Source organism: Cetorhinus maximus, chromosome 6 (assembly GCF_964194155.1).
Source record: "Cetorhinus maximus chromosome 6, sCetMax3.hap1.1, whole genome shotgun sequence".
In the NCBI taxonomy this organism is placed as follows: Eukaryota; Metazoa; Chordata; class Chondrichthyes; order Lamniformes; family Cetorhinidae; genus Cetorhinus; species Cetorhinus maximus.
Window position 1 is genome coordinate 102,592,935 of NC_135884.1, and position 21,719 is coordinate 102,614,653.

A 21,719-nucleotide genomic window follows, 5' to 3' on the forward strand; every position below is an offset into this window, starting at 1 on the left:
TCCAGGCCACTGCTGTGTGCAATCCTGCAGAAAAATCAATGGGACATTAAAAATGATTTTTGTTTTTGTTACCTTCTTTGAACATTTTTCTTTACCCGAAATAAAAATATTGAAATGGGGGTAAAAAGGCTCTTTGGCTGATTAACAAGCACCATCCATTGGGATGATGAGTATTTTTGGTTTCTAAGTGGCATAGAAGGTAATGCAACATGGGATGGCTGTGTTGGCAGACAAATGGCTGGAGCGTGGGACAAGTCAAGTGGTGAAACCTCCAGGAATACATTCAATCACAGTTGGCAACTGTAGCTATTTATCATCACAGTTGGAGCTTTTGAGGCTGAGATGGAAAGGTTTTTGTATCAGGGGTATCATGTGAAATGGAGCCCATGCAGTTGAGGGGCAGAACATCCATTATCTAATTGAGCAGACTAGAAGGGCTGAATGGCCCACTCCTCATCTTACATTGGGTGCTTTTGTCATCAAAGGAGACCCATTCATAGCACCTCTGTCACTAGCCTGGCTGAATGACCAAACATAGCGCAAACCAGAGATCCAAACTGAGACTTCCCTATTCTGTACAATTCAATAATCTAAAGGTATAACATTTAAAAAGTAAATAATAGTTTTCTAGAACTCTGTAGAAGAAACTCTCATTTATGATATTTATGAATTTCAAATTTCCTGTCAAGGGAGCTCTTGATTTCCATTGATTCCTGACTGATCAGAACAATTTCGGCAGCTAAACGAAGGAAATATTGTCAGCCTATTTGATGTAGGAGTAATATGTTGCAATTGGTGCATTTTGCATGATTGATTTTAAATGAGGAAGTAGCTGCTCTAGAAACAATAAACGGAGCTGTTTTTCATATCGGAGAGGAGCTCAAGACAGTTACAATGGGGTTCAGTAACAATGGGACAGATGACTCGTTCAGAGCCGAACCAATAGTGGCAAGCATCATCCTGAGCCTGGCTTCCCTCTTCGGAGTCCCAGGAAACGCACTGGTCATCTGGATTATACTTTTTGCCATGAGGAAGCAAAGATCTCCCACTGTGGTGCTCATCCTGAACTTGGCAATAACCGATGTGCTTGTTCTCATCACTTTGCCGGTGTCGATCTACAATCTTGTGCATGGCTGGGCCTTTGGAAAACCATTTTGTAAAATCCTGAGCGGTGTCATCTACTGCAACATGTATGCAAGCATCTTCCTCATCACCGCGATGAGTGTCGAGCGCTTCATGGCTGTCATCTACCCGTTTGCCAGCCAGCGATGGCGCCGAAGCAAAGTTTTCGTGAAGTTGGTGCTCGCCATCTGGATATTGGCCTTTCTCTTTACAGTTCCAGTGCTGATTTACCAGGCGGTGGATGTTGATGACACTGGGCGGCAGCAATGCCTGTGCGGGAAATTCGACACCGATCTGCAGAAAATCTTGTGCACAATGTTACAAATTGTTGTTGGTTTTCTAATTCCCTTTTCAGTGCTGTCTATTTGTTACTTTTGCATTGGGAGGAAATTGAAACAACTGAGCTTTAATACTCCAAACAGAGCTGGGGCAGTGATCAGCAGTGTGCTGATTGTGTTTTTTATCTGCTGGGCGCCTCACCATGTTTTAGATCTGATATCAATCATAGCACTGATGAGCAAGACATCGGATCAATCCCTGTCTGACACATTATCCGATATCTATAATAGAGGTATCTACATTGCTGGAGCTCTGGCTTTCATCCACAGCTGTATCAATCCTGTATTATATGCATTTGCTGCCCGGAATATCCGTGATGGTTTTCGACTATCAGCCCTGGCCAAGTTATTTGACCAGATGACCCATTCTGTTAAAGAAGAATCTAGAACAGGATGCACGGTTAACACAACAAAGGACACAAGTGCCAGTGTGGAGGAGATGCACTCTCTACAGGTTATTTAAGGTGTCATTTGTCTTTTTCAACAAAACAAATGGTAAAGCTTCCTCTCCCTCCCTCATCCGTCTCTCCCCGCCTTCTCACTCCCTTCCCCGGCCACCACTGCACCCCACCAAGAAGCAACTGTTGCCAAGACAGGAGGAAGCTTCTGGGTCTCCTCCTGTGTAGGTTGGAGGGGTCTCGCCCTGCGGTAGCTGTCTCATCTGTTCACCCTCCTTTCATTGAAACCTCCGCAAAATGATGCAGCTGAGGCAGAGAAATGAGTTGTGTGAAGCACTAACTCCCTGGTTCCGGTTATTCAATGTACCATGCCATTGCCATTCTCAAATGTTATTTGCGCTAACTGGTTTTCTGGCTATTATCTTCAAGAAAGTTAGATAATTAAAGTTAGTACTAAGATTGTACAGGGACTTTGAGGACTTTTTCCTTCGCGCTTTGACAGTTGTCCCCTTCAGGTTGCTTGCTATCATTAATTCACCTCTTGCTGCTCGGGTGAAATGGCTTTGTGTCAGGAATTTTCCTTTGGCTACATGGTGCAAGCGTATGGCAGGGATCATCGTTTCATTGATAAAAACAAAAAAACTGCGGATGCTGGAAATCAAAAACAAAAACAGAATTACCTAGAAAAACTCAGCAGGTCTCAGCTGAGTTGTTCCAGGTAATTCTGTTTTTGTTTCATTGTCGTAGCTACTGTTTTGCTTTGCCTTAAGATGACAAACATCCCTTTGTCCACTCCGTCATTCGGCACTTGTGCTAACCAAACTCTGCTATCTATAGCAAGGGAGCCCCACCACCATCTGTTTGGTATTGGAGTTTAATCTTAACTGCAATGTAAGTAATTATATTTGAAATCGTACACTGGTGCAGCCAATGTCAGCTCTGCTAATTACGGATATTTAAATAAAACCAATGCCCCTCAGCAGTGTGACCTTTCACAGTAACGACGCAGAATTTTACCCTCTTACTCGTTATTGATTGTTGCCGTGCCTTTCCTTCACTTAGGAGGGCAGGTACAGTTAGAGCTCATAGCCGTTCAATGGCAGCCCCAATTACCAGATAACTGGGGTGCTTTGGTTGTGGCTCTTTCAGCTGTCCTCTGCCAGCTATCCCACTGAGAACGATTCCGTTCATTCTCGCACAGGAAAATTGGGAAAGCTGCACATAAAGCAGATACGCTTCAAATTCAATTAGGAAAAGCTGGTAGGTCCAATATTAAACCACACAAGCAGTCTGTGTATGGGTAAATCACTTTCATAGTAACTCGAACTTCGAACATTTTATATCACATTCATTTTCTGTAATATAATGATGATTTGAAATGTATACCATGGCTATTTGTATTGCTGAGTAACAGAAATCAAAGTTAAAAAGGGGGCACATCATGATTGTTTTTCCCTTTAAAATACTTTCTAAATTAACCTTTAAACTCCTGACTTCCTTTTTTATTCACTTTGCTGCTGTGTTGGAATGGCAGCCTGTAAATTTTAAGCTATTGATAGGCTGTCATATTGAAGAGCAACAGCCTCCATTTAACCAGACTTTACTGCATTAAGTTAACCATTGCCTTATATTAAAGTAAATATGAAATTAGTATAGGTAATTCTTCAATATTGAAATCATTGGTGTAACATTTATTGTGTATATATATGCACTGGATAACTATTTTCAGTTTTGCCAGAAAGATAAATAATCTGATATGCTATTTCATCTTACAAAATATTAAAGAGAAAAACAAATCATCCAAGGAATACTGATTTTCAGCCACAATGGAAAAGATTCCCTCAGAATGAAATTAATTCCTGTATGCCAGCATTGGGTTATAAATACTCCAGTGTAGCACTTTCAACACATGCTGCTGGCATCTGATGACACCAAATGATTAATTCAGGCAATTTATTCCTGTATGTGAGAGTGGTGGATCAGTGATTCTGATTGCCAAGGTGGTAAAGTTTAAGTCCCACAGCATGTCATCCAGGCCGATATTTCATTGAAGCACTGAGGGTGTGTTGCATTATCAGAGGTATTATATATCAAGATGAGGTGGCAAACTAAAGCACTGCCTTCCGTAACAGGTGCATGTAACAGATACCCGATCATTTTCTTGAAGAAGAGCAGGGAAGTTCTCCTGGTCAATAATTACCCCTCAACCAAAATCACTAACACAAATTATCTGGTCATTTATCTCATAGGTATTTTTTGGGGGTTTGCTGTGCACAAAGTGGTTGCCTCATTTCCTGCATTACAACAGTGACTACACTTGGTGATTGCTTCATTAGCAGTAAAGCACTTTGGGGCATCCTGAAGCCATGGAAAATGAACAAGCCTTTCTTTCTTTTAAGTGTGTAAATTACATGTCGTGAAGGAACAGTGGAGATTTAGGGAATTAGATGACTTGTTAACTGAAGGGCGTCTCCAAATGTAAAGTGTATGAAAAGCCTAATTTGTCAACGCTGCTGTTTTGAGAAAGAGTAAAATGAAGATATGTGCCGCATTTTTCAACACATGCAAGTAATGTAAAGGTAAATTTCAGTGTCATTTACATGATAGCTTTCTATCTTTTTTCTTGAAGATGTGCGAATTTCAGTTAATCAAAAGTGTTCTGCAATACTTTCCACTTTATTTCTTGTGCTTCAATACAAATATTGTCACAGGTTAAAGCATTAAAGCATTATTGAGGCCCAAATTGTTCATGTGTATCATAAATGTATTAATGTATATATGTGTATTGCTGTTTCACTGCATGAAAGACAGACCAGAACTAAAGGATGAGTCTGAAATATAAAAGAGGTAGAGGGTGAACCTGAAAGTTGAGTAGTCATCTTCTGATCTGTCCTTAATAGAAAAAGCAAATAAAGTCAGTTTTTACAGTTTAGTTAATAATCACTTTTCATATCTTTTGAGTGGGATTTCACAATGAGCTTCGGGACCCTAAAGTTGGAATGTAATGGAGTCCTGAGACTGCACTTACTGGCAGTGGGACATGTTCAGACATTTCCCTGAAGTGGCCTCCAAATTGGCTGCCTCAGGCCTTGCTGTGCAGTTGAGGGGGATGGGTGGGCTCCCAACTCTTCTGCTGCAATCAGAGGGCTGGAAGCTCTGGAACCTTGACATCCCCAATGGGAGAGGCAGCTCAGGGATCGAGAAAGTGCATGGGGCCAGGAAAGCGATAAAGATCACAGGCACCAAGCAGGTAGGCCCCTTCAGATGGCCCCCTCTTGGGGGCGGAAGCCTCCAGTGTTAATGGGCCCCGAATGGCTGCAGAGAGGTGGCCTCCACAGCAAAATGTCAGCAGCCTGAAGAATCAACTCTAATAGTGTCCTTAAATATTGAAATTGCTCCCCGTCTCCATTCAGGGGGCAGCTGCTCCAAATCCGATCCCACCGCCAGGACTAACTCTTTTGCGCAAACATATTTTTCACGTCACAGTTCTCCTCCCTGTCTCTGCTGGTGAGTCTGCTAAGAAATCGCAGTGTGTTACGTGCTTTATGCTGGCGGCGATTTTTGATTGCTAGCTGCCCATATCTGACCTGAAAATGCAAGGAAGGTCGTTGAAAATAAGAACATAAGAAAAAGGAGCAAGAGGAGACTATGCAGCCCGTCAAACCCGTTCCGCCATGCAATATGATCATGGCTGATTTTCAACCTCATCTCCACTTTCCCAGCTGCTCCCCATGCCCCATGATACCCTGAGAGAACAAAAATCTATTTATCTCAGCCTTAATTAACAGTGGACCCAAAACCATCTGAGTGAAGATATTTCTCCTCATCTCAGTCGTAAATAATTGACCCCTTACCCTGAGGCAGTGCCCCATGTTTTAGATCCCCCAGCCAGGGGGAACAACCTCTCAGTGTCTACCCTGTGGAACCCCTTCAGAATCTTGCATGTTTCAGTGAAAGCACCTCTCATTCTTCTAAACTGCAGAGAGGAGAGGCTCAATTTATTCAGCCTCTCCTTTCAGGCACCATCTTGTGATCTTTCGCTGTACTGCCTCCAAGATAGTGTGTCCTGCTTTGGATATGGGGCAGGATATTTATGTCGTCGGGCGGACACAGTAGGCGGGCCCGGGATTGTCCAGGTAACGGACTGTCGACCAATCAACGGCCAGCCAGCATGAACCACGCACTCAGAAAGTCAGCACTGCCAGGATGGGGGCGGGAGAAGTGCGGGCTCTGACGTCAATGCTGACGCGGGCCAGCACTGAGAGAAAGCTCCCTGAAGGCAGCTCAGGGAGCTGCAGACCCGAAAATCCTCAAATAAAGTTTTGAAAAGCAGAACGAAAATGTCCGACTACCCCCATCAGGCCGCTGAAAATATACATGGGGGAGAATTTTCCCCATGTCGGGAGGTCCGTGCAGGACCGGGCGCGGGTGGGCACGGACCCTAACGCCACCTGCGATCGGGTGAGCGCTGCCAGTATACACGGGCGGGCCAATTAAGGTACGACCAGCAGACTTTATGTCTCCCGAGGATAGCGGGAGTGGGCAGGCGGCAGCGGGCGTGCACAGACCTGTTTAACTAAGAGCCTGGTAGCCTTTGCAAGGCTGCTGACAATGGCTGGGAGAAGAGCACATCAGAGAGGCAATGTGCCTGATGGAAGTCCGGAGAGTAGTCCATCGGGGCAGGCCAGGCCGGAGGGTAGTGCATCGGGGCAGGCCAGGCCGGAGGGTAGTGCCTCGGGGCAGGCCAGGCCGGAGGGTAGCGCATCGGGGCAGGCCAGGCCGGAGGGTAGGCCATCGGGGCGTTTCTTTGATAAGTGCCTAGCTGCCCTCCTGGGGGAGGTGGCAGTGCGGCGGGAGGTCCTTCTTCCGGGGGACTGGAGGCAGAGGCCTCCCCACCTGACCAAATGTGCGTGGGAGGAGGTGGCCGAGTCTGTCAGCTCCCATGAGGTGGTGCGGCGCTTTGGGTCCATTGCCATAATAGATTACACCATCTCCTGCACTCGGGATTGGTGAGTACCATGTTGCTCAAGTCACTTAATGCAGACATCACCCTTTCCCCCCAAACCCCCGCCATCCCCCCAGCAACTCTGAGCACAGTAAAGGCATTGAATCCTTCATGGCATGTATCCCTCGCTGGGTGTGTCAGCAGATAATGCCCATGCCTAGTTCCCCCTGAGAGGGTTGAGCTAGGATGTGTTCTGCATCAGCAGCATGTGTGACACTGACACGCAGAGTATTGAATGGGGATGAAAGTCAAAGATCTGCACCTAGGCAGAGTGCTGGTACTGGGAAACATGATATAGTCAGGGTGCTAACATGCTGGGAGGGGAGCTCCCAGCTGGCAGGGCACCAATCCATCTGCTGTTCTTTGCGCTCCATGTGCTTGTGCCTCCTTGCTTAACAAAGTGACACCTTGTGGTCCCACATGTGAAGGAGGCAGCATTTGGGCAATCCGGTGGTGAGGGGGGTTAAGTTCTGGCTTCTTTGGGTGAGTGTGCAGCAGCTGCGAAGAGCTGGAGTCCTGCAATGTCTCACTCTGGCTGGGGTGGCAGGGATGCGATGGGAATTCAGCTGCAGGCTGGACTAATCAATGCTCCTCTCTCCTTTTCCGGAGAAGCCTGTGCACAATTCTGTAGAACGAATGTGGACTGGCGGAGGGCAGGCTCAGTTGGCCATCCTGATGGCTTACAAGCAGCAGACCATGGATCTGGAGAGGCGCCATGCCCCCAGGTCCACCGGTGGTGGTGAGGCTGGGGTACCATGGAGAGTTAAATTTGTCGAGCACTCAGGTCACCATGTGTGTCATAGAAGTCTTGGCACTGCTGAATGCTCAGTCATTGAAGTTAGCAACATGGTCCATTGATTACGGAAGGATGAGCGCATAATGATCCGGGGAGCAGCATGCAAGTTGACATTGTCTGCAACGTAACCAATCAAATGTCTTTTTTCTTCCTTTCAGCATCACCGGAGCAGGGCTGGGAGGAGGAGGCAGAGTGCCCATCTCTCACCCCAGAAGCCTCAGAGCAAATCAACTCACCAGCATCATACCATCTCATCCAGGCAGGCACCAGCGCAGACACAAGTGCCTCGGTGGGAATTAGATCTTTGGCTAGTGTCCCGGGGCACAGCGGTGAGGGCAATTCACACTCACTTGAGGTGCAGGCAGACACAGAGAGTGCCAAGGATGCCGGCAGTCGCAGGACTGATGGGGACCAGGCACGTGCTCGGTTGATGGCTGATGATGCGCCTCTGGAGTCGCCCGCGAACGATGGAAGTGCAGCAGGGTATGCGGAAGGATCTGTCGTAGATACTTGAGGCTATGCCTGGCATGGTGCCCGTGCTTCAGGAGACCATGCGGAGCATCGCCGATGCAGTGAGCCTCATGGCTGAGTGCCATGCTTCCTCCATGGAGAGAGTGGTGACTCTCGTTGAGAGGCTCCTCCAGGAGACCAATCAGGGCCTCCTGGGGTTGCACTGGGATCTGCAAGCCCTCACAGCGGCATTGACCTCAGCTGGTCAGCGCCAGTGTGGGAAATGATTTGAGCACCAGGTATCCCAGCTTGGTGCCCATCCATCAACAGTGAGCAGGGAGGTCCAAAGCTAACCCACGTCGATGCAGCAGCTGCCTGTCGTCTCTGCAGGCTCCTGTCAGCGTGCTCCGGATGAGGGCAGCAGTTCCTCTGCCCCTCTGCCAGTGACTGTGGCATCCGATGAGGCTGCGGCGACTGGGGAGAAGTCAGCTGTGGAACTGGCCGGTTCCTCCCAGGGCCATCAAATGCTCCACGGGCCAGAGGACATCCACCAAGGTCATCGAAGCCATCAGAATAGCACAGTGAGCAGGCTGTCTCAGGTGCCAGTGCCAGCGAGGGCACAGCACCTAGATGTAGCACCCATAAACGTAAATTTAAGGTACCTTCGGCACACCATGGGTTTCTCACTTGTGCTTTTATGTTGGCCCACAGTAGTTTCTGGGAGATTTGGTGTGATGTCCAACACCTTTTTTTTGCTTCATGAAGTTACATTTGTTCACTCAATAAATTTTGACATGTTGCCATGCCTCAGGGTGATTCCTGACTTCTGCAAGTGTCCAGGAAGCCATGATGTTATGAGTGAGTTGTTTGACATTGAGATTTTTGAGAAGGGCCTTAGTTAATAATATCCAGGCTGATTTAGCACTCAGGTGTCGAGTGTGGAACCTGCAGCCCTGGCATGTGTTGAAGGTCCATCTGTGGTTGGCTAGCTGAAGACTCTTTGGATTAAAGCCTCGTGGGTGTCCCTGCCTCCCGGGAGTATGCCCGGGTCAGCGTCTGCCCCCTTAGCGTTCCCCTGTGTGCACTCATCCTCGGACTCATTGCTCGACTCGTCAGAGCAATGCGTCTATGTCTTCCTCATCCACTGCGTCGCCCCTTTCCAGTGCCAGATTGTGCAGAGCACAGCATGCAACCACTATCAGCGACACACGATCTGGGGGGTATTGGAGTGCGCCCCCACACAAATGTGGAAATCTGGGCCTCTCATCCTCGGAAAGGCTGCTGATAGGTTTGCCAACCCTCCAGGATTGGCCTTGGGTCTGCTGGAATTGAAGATCAATCCCGGGGACACTGCTGTGTGCAATCCTGGAGAAATATCATCGGGACGTTAAAAAGGATTTTTTTTGGCTATCTTCTTTGAACATTTCTCGTCACCCGATATAAAAATATTGAAAATGGGTGGAAAAAAGGCTCTCTGGCTGATTAATAAGCATCATCCAGTTGGATCATGAGTCCTTTTGCTTTCTATGTGGCATAGAAGGTTGTGTGACATGGGATGGCTGTGTTGGCCGACTAATGGCTGGAGCGTGGGACAAGTCATGAGGTGAAACCTCCAGGAATACATTCAGTCACAGTTGGCAGCCCTAGCTATTTATTGTCAGACAATAGAAGCTTTTGAGGATGAGATGGAAAGGTTTTTGTATCATGCGAAATGGAGCCCATGCAGCTGAGGAGCAGATCATCCATTATCTAATTGAGCAGACTAGAGGGGCTGAATGGCCCACTCCTCATCTTACATTGGGTGTTTTTGTCATCAAAGGAGACCCATAGCCTCTCTGTCACTAGCCTGGCTGAGATGACCAAACATAGCGCAAACCAGAGATCCAAACTGAGACTTCCCTATTCTGTACAATTCAATAATCTAACATTTGAACAGGATATAATAGTTTTCTAGAACTCTGTAGAAGAAACGCTAATTTATTCCATTAATGAGTTTCAAATTTCCTGTTAAGGGAACTGTTGATATCCATTGATTCCTGACTGATCAGAACAATTTCGGCAGCTAGACGAAGGAAATTCTGTTTGCCTAATTGAAGTAGGAGTAATATGTTGCAATTGATGCAATTTGCATGATTAATTTTAAATGAGGAAGTGTGTGCTGTAGTAAACAATAAACGGAGCTGTTTCTCACATTGGAGAGGAGCTCAAGACAGTTACAATGGGGTTCAGTAACAATGGGACAAATGACTCGTTCAGAGCGGAACCGATAGTGGCAAGCATCATCCTGAGCCTGGCTTCCCTCTTCGGAGTCCCAGGAAACGCACTGGTCATCTGGATTATACTTTTTGCCATGAGGAAGCAAAGATCTCCCACTGTGGTGCTCATCCTGAACTTGGCAATAACCGATGTGCTTGTTCTCATCACTTTGCCGATGTGGATCTACGATCTTGTGCATGGCTGGGACTTTGGAGAATCATTTTGTAAAATCCTGAGCGGTGTCATCTACTGCAACATGTATGCAAGCATCTTCCTCATCACCGTGATGAGTGTCGAGCGCTTCATGGCTGTCATCTACCCGTTTGCCAGCCAGCGATGGCGCCGAAGCAAAGTTTTCGTGAAGTTGGTGCTCGCCATCTGGATATTGGCCTTTCTCTTTACAGTTCCAGTGCTGATTTACCAGGCGGTGGATGTTGATGACACTGGGCGGCAGCAATGCCTGTGCGGGAAATTCGACACCGATCTGCAGAAAATCTTGTGCATAATGTTACAAATTGTTGTTGGTTTTCTAATTCCCTTTTCAGTGCTGTCTATTTGTTACTTTTGCATTGGGAGGAAATTGAAACAACTGAGCTTTAATACTCCAAACAGAGCTGGGGCAGTGATCAGCAGTGTGCTGATTGTGTTTTTTATCTGCTGGGCGCCTCACCATGTTTTAGATCTGATATCAATCATAGCACTGATGAGCAAGACATCGGATCAATCCCTGTCTGACACATTATCCGATATCTATAATAGAGGTATCTACATTGCTGGAGCTCTGGCTTTCATCCACAGCTGTATCAATCCTGTATTATATGCATTTGCTGCCCGGAATTTCCGTGATGGTTTTCGACTATCAGCCCTGGCCAAGTTATTTGACCAGATGACCCATTCTGTTAAAGAAGAATCTAGAACAGGATGCACGGTTAACACAAAAAAGGACACAAGTGCCAGTGTGGAGGAGATGCACTCTCTACAGGTTATTTAAGGTGTCATTTGTCTTTTTCAACAAAACAAATGGTAAAGCTTCCTCTCCCTCCCCCACCCGTCTCTCCCCGCCTTCTCGCTCCCTTCCCCGGCCACCACTGCACCCCACCAAGAAGCAACTGTTGCCAAGACAGGAGGAAGCTTCTGGGTCTCCTCCTGTGTAGGTTGGAGGGGTCTCGCCCTGCGGTAGCTGTCTCAGCTGAGGCAGAGAAATGAGTTGCGTGAAGCACTAACTCCCTGGTTCCGGTTATTCAATGTACCAGGCCATTGCCATTCTCAAATGTTATTTGCGCTAACTGGTTTTCTGGCTATTATCTTCAAGAAAGTTAGATAATTAAAGTTAGTACTAAGATTGTACAGGGACTTTGAGGACTTTTTCCTTCGCGCTTTGACAGTTGTCCCCTTCAGGTTGCTTGCTATCATTAATTCACCTCTTGCTGCTCGGGTGAAATGGCTTTGTGTCAGGAATTTTCCTTTGGCTACATGGTGCAAGCGTATGGCAGGGATCATCGTTTCATTGATAAAAACAAAAAAACTGCAGATGCTGGAAATCAAAAACAAAAACAGAATTACCTAGAAAAACTCAGCAGGTCTCAGCTGAGTTTTTCCAGGTAATTCTGTTTTTGTTTCATTGTCGTGGCTACTGTTTTGCTTTGCCTTAAGATGACAAACATCCCTTTGTCCACTCCGTCATTCGGCACTTGTGCTAACCAAACTCTGCTATCTATAGCAAGGGAGCCCCACCACCATCTGTTTGGTATTGGAGTTTAATCTTAACTGCAATGTAAGTAATTATATTTGAATTCGTACACTGGTGCAGCCAATGTCAGCTCTGCTAATTACGGATATTTAAATAAAACCAATGCTCCTCAGCAGTGTGACCTTTCACAGTAACGACGCAGAATTTTACCCTCTTACTCGTTATTGATTGTTGCCGTGCCTTTCCTTCACTTAGGAGGGCAGGTACAGTTAGAGCTCATAGCCGTTCAATGGCAGCCCCAATTACCAGATAACTGGGGTGCTTTGGTTGTGGATCTTTCAGCTGTCCTCTGCCAGCTATCCCACTGAGAACGATTCCGTTCATTCTCGCACAGGAAAATTGGGAAAGCTGCACATAAAACAGGTACGCTTCAAATTCAATTAGGAAAAGCTGGTAGGTCCAATATTAAACCACACAAGCAGTCTGTGTATGGGTAAATCACTTTCATAGTAACTCGAACTTCGAACATTTTATATCACATTCATTTTCTGTACTATAATGATGATTTGAAATGTATACCATGGCTATTTGTATTGCTGAGTAACAGAAATCAAAGTTAAAAAGGGGGCACATCATGATTGTTTTCCCCTTTAAAATACTTTCTAAATTAACCTTTAAACTCCTGACTTCCTTTTTTATTCACTTTGCTGCTGTGTTGGAATGGCAGCCTGTAAATTTTAAGCTATTGATAGGCTGTCATATTGAAGAGCAACAGCCTCCATTTAACCAGACTTTATTGCATTAAGTTAACCATTGCCTTATGTTAAAGTAAATATGAAATTAGTATAGGTAATTCTTCAATATTGAAATCATTGGTGTAGCATTTATTGTGTATATATATGCACTGGATAACTATTTTCAGTTTTGCCAGAAAGATAAATAATCTGATACGCTATTTCATCTTACAAAATATTAAAGAGAAAAACAAATCATCCAAGGAATACCGATTTTCAGCCACAATGGAAAAGATTCCCTCAGAATGAAATTAATTCCTGTATGCCAGCATTGGGTTATAAATACTCCAGTGCAGCACTTTCAACACATGCTGCTGGCATCTGATGACACCAAAGGATTAATTCAGGCAATTTATTCCTGTATGTGAGAGTGGTGGTTCAGTGATTCTGATTGCCAAGGTGGTAAAGTTTAAGTCCCACAGCATGTCATCCAGGCCGATATTTCAGTGAAGCACTGAGGGTGTGTTGCATTATCAGAGGTATTATATATCAAGATGAGGTGGCAAACTAAAGCACTGCCTTCCGTAACAGGTGCATGTAACAGATACCCGATCATTTTCTTGAAGAAGAGCAGGGAAGTTCTCCTGGTCAATAATTACCCCTCAACCAAAATCACTAACACAAATTATCTGGTCATTTATCTCATAGGTATTTTTTGGGGGTTTGCTGTGCACAAAGTGGTTGCCTCATTTCCTGCATTACAACAGTGACTACACTTGGTGATTGCTTCATTAGCAGTAAAGCACTTTGGGGCATCCTGAAGCCATGGAAAATGAACAAGCCTTTCTTTCTTTTAAGTGTGTAAATTACATGTCGTGAAGGAACAGTGGAGATTTAGGGAATTAGATGACTTGTTAACTGAAGGGCGTCTCCAAATGTAAAGTGTATGAAAAGCCTAATTTGTCAACGCTGCTGTTTTGAGAAAGAGTAAAATGAAGATATGTGCCGCATTTTTCAACACATGCAAGTAATGTAAAGGTAAATTTCAGTGTCATTTACATGATAGCTTTCTATCTTTTTTCTTGAAGATGTGCGAATTTCAGTTAATCAAAAGTGTTCTGCAATACTTTCCACTTTATTTCTTGTGCTTCAATACAAATATTGTCACAGGTTAAAGCATTAAAGCATTATTGAGGCCCAAATTGTTCATGTGTATCATAAATGTATTAATGTATATATGTGTATTGCTGTTTCACTGCATGAAAGACAGACCAGAACTAAAGGATGAGTCTGAAATATAAAAGAGGTAGAGGGTGAACCTGAAAGTTGAGTAGTCATCTTCTGATCTGTCCTTAATAGAAAAAGCAAATAAAGTCAGTTTTTACAGTTTAGTTAATAATCACTTTTCATATCTTTTGAGTGGGATTTCACAATGGGCTTCGGGACCCTAAAGTTGGAATGTAATGGAGTCCTGAGACTGCACTTACTGGCAGTGGGACATGTTCAGAAATTTCCCTGAAGTGGCCTCCAAATTGGCTGCCTCAGGCCTTGCTGTGAGTTGAGGGGAATGAGTGGGGTCCCAACTCTGCTGCTCCAATCAGAGGGCTGGAAGCTCTGGAACATTGACATCCCCAATGGGCTAGGCTGCTCAGGGATCGAGAAAGTGCATGAGGTAAGGAAAGAGATAAAGATCACAGACACCAAGCAGGTAGGCCCCTTCAGATGGCCCCTTCTTGGGGCCGGAAGCCTCCAGTGTTAATGGGCCCCGAATGACTGCAGAGAGGTGGCCTCCACAGCAAAATGTCAGCAGCCTGAAGAATCAACTCTAATAGTGTCCTTAAATATTGAAATTGCTCCCCGTCTCCATTCAGGGGGCAGCTGCTCCAAATCCGATCCCACCGCCAGGACTAACTCTTTTGCGCAAACATATTTTTCATGTCACAGTTCTCCTCCCTGTCTCTGCTGGTGAGTCTACTAAGAAATCGCAGTGTGTTACGTGCTTTATGCTGGCGGCGATTTTTGATTGCTAGCTGCCCATATCTGACCTGAAAATGCAAGGAAGGTCGTTGAAAATAAGAACATAAGAAAAAGGAGCAAGAGGAGACTATGCAGCCCGTCAAGCCCATTCCGCCATGCAATATGATCATGGCTGATTTTCAACCTCAACTCCACTTTCCCAGCTGCTCCCCATACCCCATGATACCCTGAGAGAACAAAAAGCTATTTATCTCTGCCTTAATTAACAGTGGATCCAAAACCCTCTGAGTGAAGATATTTCTCCTCATCTCAGTCGTAAATAATTGACCCCTTACCCTGAGGCAGTGCCCCATGTTTTAGATCCCCCAACCAGGGGAACAACCTCTCAGTGTCTTGCTGCATTGTTCCAGTGAAGCCCAACGCAAACTGGAGGAACAGCACCTCATCTTCCGACTAGGCACTTTACAGCCTTCTGGGCTGAATATTGAATTCAACAACTTTAGATCTTAAACTGCCCCTCCCCCCATCCCCACCCCGTTTCTCCCCCCTCCCTTTTTTTTTTCAATAATTTATATAGATTCTTCTTTTCCCACCTATTTCCATTATTTTTAAATCTAAAACTAAAACTTTGTTAGTCCTTCCACCCCAACCCCACTAGAGCTGTACCTTGAGTGTCCTGTCTTCCATTCTTAATTAGCACTTTCCTTAGACAATGTCACTACCTGCAACACCTCTTTGATCCTTTTGTCTGTGACATCTTTTGATTATCTGTCCTATCACTGCTTGCTTATCTCCACAATCACCACACCCTCAACTTCTCTCTCCCCCCGCCCCCCCACCTTAAACCAGCTTATATTTCACCTTTCTCCTAACTATGCTTCAGTTCTGCCGAAGGGTCGCGAAGACTCAAAACGTTAACTGATTTCTTCTCCACCGATGCTGCCAGACCTGCTGAGTTTTTCCAGGTAATTCTGTTTTTGTTTTGGAATTCCAGCATCCGCAGTAGCTTTTAGCTTTTTGTTTTTATCTCAGTGTCTACCCTGTTGAACCCCTTCAGAATCTTGCATGTTTCAGTGAAAGCACCTCTCATTCTTCTAAACTGCAGAGAGGAGAGGCTCAATTTATTCAGCCTCTCATTTCAGGCACCATCTAGTGATCTTTCGCTGTACTGCCTCCAAGATAGTGTGTCCTGCTTTGGATATGGGGCAGGATATTTATGTCTTCGGGCGGACACAGTAGGCGGGCCCGGGATTGTCCAGGTAACGGACTGCCGACCAATCAACGGCCAGCCAGCATGTAACACGCACTCCGAAACTCAGCACTGCCGGGATGGGGGCGGGAGAAGTGTGGGCTCTGACGTCAACGCTGACGCGGGCCAGCACTGAGAGAAAGCTCCCTGAAGGCAGCTCAGGGAGCTGTAGACCCGAAAATCCTCAAACAAAGCTTCGAAAAGCAGAAAGAAAATGTCCGACTACCCCAATCAGGCCGCTGAAAATATACATGGGGGAGAAATTTCCCCATGTCGGGAGGTCCGTGCAGGACCGGGCGCGGGTGGGCACGGACCCGAATGCCACCTGCGATCGGGTGAGCGCTGCCAGTATACACGGGTGGGCCAATTAAGGTACGACCAGCAGACTTTATGACTCCCGAGGATAGCGGGAGTGGGCAGGTGGCAGCGGGCGTGCACAGGCCTGTTTAACTAAGAGCCTGGTAGCCTTTGCAAGGCTGCTGACAATGGCTGGGAGAAGAGCACATCAGAGAGGCAATGTGCCTGATGGAAGTCCGGAGAGTAGTCCATCGGGGCAGGCCAGACCGGAGGGGAATGCATCAGGGCAGGCCAGGCCGGAGGGTAGTGCATCGGGGCAGGCCAGGCCGGTGGGTAGGCCATCGGGGCGTTTCTCTGATAAGTGCCTAGTTGCCCTCCTGGGGGAGGTGGCAGTGCGGCGGGTGGTTCTTCTTCCGGGGGACTGGAGGCAGAGGCCTCCCCACCTGACCAAATGTGCGTGGGAGGAGATGGCCGAGTGTGTCAGCTCCCATGAGGTGGTGCGGCGCTTTGGGTCCATTGCCATAATAGATTCAACCATCTCCTGTGCTCAGGAAGGGTGAGTACCATGTTGCTCAAGTCACTTAATGCAGACATCACCCTTTCCCCCCAAACCCCCGCCATCCCCCCAGCAACTCTGAGCACAGTAAAGGTATTGAATCCTTCATGGAATGTATCCCTCGCTGGGTGTGTCAGCAGATAATGCCCATGCCTAGTTCCCCCTGAGAGGGTTGAGCTAGGATGTGTTCTGCATCAGCAGCATGTGTGACACTGACACACAGAGTATTGAATGGGGATGAAAGTCAAAGATCTGCACCTAGGCAGAGTGCTGGTACTGGGAAACATGATATAGTCAGGGTGCTAACATGCTGGGAGGGGAGCTCCCAGCTGGCGGGGCACCAATCCATCTGCTGTTCTTCGCGCTCCATGTGCTTGTGCTTCTCTGCTTAGCAAAGTGACACCTTGTGGTCCCACATGTGAAGGAGGCAGCATTTGGGCAATCGGGTGGTGAGGGGGGGTAAGCTCTGGCTTCTTTGGGTGAGTGTGCAGCAGCTGCGAAGAGCTGGAGTCCTGCAATGTCTCACTCTGGCTGGGGTGGCAGGGATGCGATGGGAATTCAGCTGCAGGCTGGACTAATCAATGCTCCTCTCTCCTTTTCAGGAGAAGCCTGTGCACAATTCTGCAGAACGAATGTGGACTGGCGGAGGGCAGGCTCAGTTGGCCACCCTGTTGGCTTACAAGCAGCAGACCATGGATCTGTAGAGGCGCCATGCCCCCAGGTCCACCGGTGGTGGTGAGGCTGGGGTACCATGGGGAGTTAAATTTGTCGAGCACTCAGGTCACCATGTGTGTCATAGAAGTCTTGGCACTGCTGAATGCTCAGTGATTGAAGTTAGCAACATGGTCCATTGATTATGGAAGGATGAGCGCATAATGATCCGGGGAGCAGCTTGCAAGTTGACATTGTCTGCAATGTAACTAATCAAATGTCTTTTTTCTTCCTTTCAGCATCACCGGAGCAGGGCTGGGAGGAGGAGGCAGAGTGCCCATCTCTCATCCCAGAAGCCTCAGAGCAAATCAACTCACCAGCATCATACCATCTCATCCAGGCAGGCACCAGCACAGATACTAGTGCCTCGGTGGGAATTAGATCTTTGGCTAGTGTCCCGGGGCACAGCGGTGAGGGCAATTCACACTCATTTGCAGGCAGACACAGAGAGTGCCAAGGATGCCGGCAGTCGGAGGACTGATGGGGACCAGGCACGTGCTGAGTTGGTGGCTGATGATGCGCCTCTGGAGTCGCCCGCGAACGCTGGAAATGCAGCAGGGTATGCGGGAGGATCTGGCGGAGATACATGAGGCTATGCGTGGCATGGTGCCCGTGCTTGAGGAGTCCACGCGGAGCATCGCCGATGCAGTGAGCCTCATGGCTGAGTGCCATGCTTCCTCCATGGAGAGAGTGGCGACTCTCGTGGAGAGGCTCCTCCAGGAGACCAATGAGGGCCTCCTGGGGTTGCGCTGGGATCTGCAAGCCCTCACAGCGGCATTGACCTCAGCTGGTCAGCGCCAGTGTGGGAAATGATTTGAGCACCAAATATCCCAGCTTGGTGCCCATCCATCTACGGTAAGCAGGGAGGTCCAAAGCTACCCCACGTCGATGCAGCAGCTGCCTGTCGTCTCTGCAGGCTCCTGTCAGGGTGCTCTGGATGATGACAGCAGTTCCTCTGCCCCTCTGCCAGTGACTGTGGCATCCGATGAGGCTGCGGCGACCGGGGAGAAGTCAGCTGTGGAACTGGCCGGTTCCTCCCAGGGCCATCAAATGCTCCATGGGCCAGAGGACATCCACCAAGGTCATCGAAGCCATCAGGATAGCACAGTGAGCAGGCTGTCTCAGGTGCCAGTGCCAGCGAGGGGACAGCACCTAGATGTAGCACCCATAAGCGTAAATTTAAGGTACTTTCAGCACACCACGGTTTTCTCACTGGTGCTTTTATGTTGTCCCACAGTAGTTTCTGGGAGATTTGGTGTGATGTCCAACACCTTTTTTTTGCTTCATGAAGTTACATTTGTTCACTCAATAAATTTTGACATGTTGCCATGCCTCAGGGTGATTCCTGACTTCTGCAAGTGTCCAGGAAGCCATGATGTTATGAGTGAGTTGTTTGACATTGAGCTTTTTGAGAAGGGCCCTAGTTAATATTAGTATCCAGGCTGATTTAGCACTCAGGTGTCGAGTGTGGAACCTGCAGCCCTGGCATGTGTTGAAGGTCCATCTGTGGTTGGCTAGCTGAAGACTCTTTGGATTAAAGCCTCGTGGGTGTCCCTGCCTCCCGGGAGTATGCCCGGGTCAGCGTCTGCCCCCTTAGCGTTCCCCTGTGTGCACTCATCCTCGGACTCATTGCTCGACTCGTCAGAGCAATGCGTCTATGTCTTCCTCATCCACTGCGTCGCCCCTTTCCAGTGCCAGATTGTGCAGAGCACAGCATGCAACCACTATCAGCGACACACGATCTCGGGGGTACTGGAGTGCGCCCCCACACAAATGTGGAAATCTGGGCCTCTCATCCTCGGAAAGGCTGTTGATAGGTTTGCCAACCCTCCAGGATTGGCCTTGGGTCTGCTAGAATTGATGATCAATCCCGGGGACACTGCTGTGTGCAATCCTGGAGAAATATCATCGGGCCATTAAAAAGGACTTTTTTTTGGCTATCTTCTTTGAACATTTCTCATCACCCGATATAAAAATATTGAAAATGGGTGGAAAAAAGGCTCTCTGGCTGATTAATAAGCATCATCCAGTTGGATCATGAGTCCTTTTGCTTTCTATGTGGCATAGAAGGTTGTGTGACATGGGATGGCTGTGTTGGCCGACTAATGGCTGGAGCGTGGGACAAGTCAAGTGGTGAAACCTCCAGGAATACATTCAGTCACAGTTGGCAACCCTAGCTATTTATTGTCAGACAATAGAAGCTTTTGAGGATGAGATGGAAAGGTTTTTGTATCATGCGAAATGGAGCCCATGCAGCTGAGGAGCAGATCATCCATTATCTAATTGAGCAGACTAGAGGGGCTGAATGGCCCACTCCTCATCTTACATTGGGTGTTTTTGTCATCAAAGGAGACCCATTTATAGCCTCTCTGTCACTTGCCTGGCTGAGATGACCAAACATAGTGCAAACCAGAGATCCAAACTGAGACTTCCCTATTCTGTACAATTCAATAATCTAACATTTAAACAGGATATAATAGTTTTCTAGAATTCTGTAGAAGACACTCTAATTTATTCCATTAATGAGTTTCAAATTTCCTGTTAAGGGAACTGTCGATTTCCATTGATTCCTGACTGATCAGAACAATTTCGGCAGCTAGACGAAGGAAATCCTGTTTGCCCAATTGAAGTAGGAGTAATATGTTGCAATTGATGCAATTTGCATGATTAATTTTAAATGAGGAAGTGTGTGCTGTAGTAAACAATAAACGGAGCTGTTTCTCATATTGGAGAGGAGCTCAAGACAGTTACAATGGAGTTGAGTAACAATGGGACAGATGACTCGTTCAGAGCCGAACCTATAGTGGCAAGCATCATCCTGAGCCTGGCTTCCCTCTTCGGAGTCCCAGGAAACGCACTGGTCATCTGGATTATACTTTTTGCCATGAGGAAGCAAAGATCTCCCACTGTGGTGCTCATCCTGAACTTGGCAATAACCGATGTGCTTGTTCTCATCACTTTGCCGGTGTCGATCTACAATCTTGTGCATGGCTGGGACTTTGGAGAATCATTTTGTAAAATCCTGAGCGGTGTCATCTACTGCAACATGTATGCAAGCATCTTCCTCATCACCGCGATGAGTGTCGAGCGCTTCATGGCTGTCATCTACCCGTTTGCCAGCCAGCGATGGCGCCGAAGCAAAGTTTTCGTGAAGGTGGTGCTCGCCATCTGGATATTGGCCTTTCTCTTTACAGTTCCAGTGCTGATTTACCAGGCGGTGGATGATGATGATGACACTGGGCGGCAGCAATGCCTGTGCGGGAAATTTGGCACCGATCTGCAGAAAATCTTGTGCATAATGTTACAAATTGTTGTTGGTTTTCTAATTCCCCTTTCAGTGCTGTCTATTTGTTACCTTTGCGTTGGGAGGAAATTGAAACAACTGAGCTTTAATACTCCAAACAGAGCTGGGGCAGTGATCAGCAGTGTGCTGATTGTGTTTTTTATCTGCTGGGCGCCTCACCATGTTTTAAATCTGATATCAATCATAGCACTGATGAGCAAGACATCGGATCAATCCCTGTCAGGCTCATTATCCGATATCTATAATAGAGGTATCCACATTGCTGGAGCTCTGGCTTTCATTCACAGCTGTATCAATCCTGTATTATATGCATTTGCTGCCCGGAATATCCGTAATGGTTTTCGACTATCAGCCCTGGCCAAGTTATTTGACCAGATGACCCATTCTGTTAAAGAAGAATCTAGAACAGGATGCACGGTTAACACAAAAAAGGACACAAGTGCCAGTGTGGAGGAGATGCACTCTCTATAGGTTATTTAAGGTGTCATTTGTCTTTTTCAACAAAACAAATGGTAACGCTTCCTCTCCCTCCCCCACCCGTCTCTCCCCGCCTTCTCACTCCCTTCCCCGGCCACCACTGCACCCCACCAAGAAGCAACTGTTGCCAAGACAGGATGAAGCTTCTGGGTCTCCTCCTGTGTAGGTTGGAGGGGTCTCGCCCTGCGGTAGCTGTCTCAGCTGAGGCAGAGAAATGAGTTGTGTGAAGCACTAACTCCCTGGTTCCGGTTATTCAATGTACCATGCCATTGCCATTCTCAAATGTTATTTGCGCTAACTGGTTTTCTGGCTATTATCTTCAAGAAAGTTAGATAATTAAAGTTAGTACTAAGATTGTA

At 47.0% G+C, this 21,719-nt stretch overlaps 3 protein-coding genes across 3 annotated transcripts; all 3 read left to right on the top strand.

Moving 5' to 3' along the window:
• Positions 1 to 894: 894 nt before the first annotated feature.
• LOC144682304 (leukotriene B4 receptor 1-like) lies at positions 895 to 1,923 on the top strand. The gene has a single exon (XM_078544780.1). The coding sequence runs from the start codon at positions 895 to 897 to the stop codon at positions 1,921 to 1,923; it is 1,029 nt and encodes a 342-aa protein (XP_078400906.1).
• Positions 1,924 to 10,327: 8,404 nt separating this feature from the next.
• On the top strand, positions 10,328 to 11,531 carry LOC144682305 (leukotriene B4 receptor 1-like). The gene has a single exon (XM_078544781.1). It carries the CDS (start codon positions 10,328 to 10,330, stop codon positions 11,354 to 11,356), a length of 1,029 nt encoding a protein of 342 aa, XP_078400907.1. The 3' UTR covers positions 11,357 to 11,531.
• Positions 11,532 to 20,310: 8,779 nt separating this feature from the next.
• LOC144681368 (leukotriene B4 receptor 1-like) lies at positions 20,311 to 21,388 on the top strand. Its single transcript, XM_078542961.1, has one exon. It carries the CDS (start codon positions 20,332 to 20,334, stop codon positions 21,352 to 21,354), a length of 1,023 nt encoding a protein of 340 aa, XP_078399087.1. The 5' UTR covers positions 20,311 to 20,331; the 3' UTR covers positions 21,355 to 21,388.
• The last annotated feature ends 331 nt before the right edge of the window (positions 21,389 to 21,719 follow it).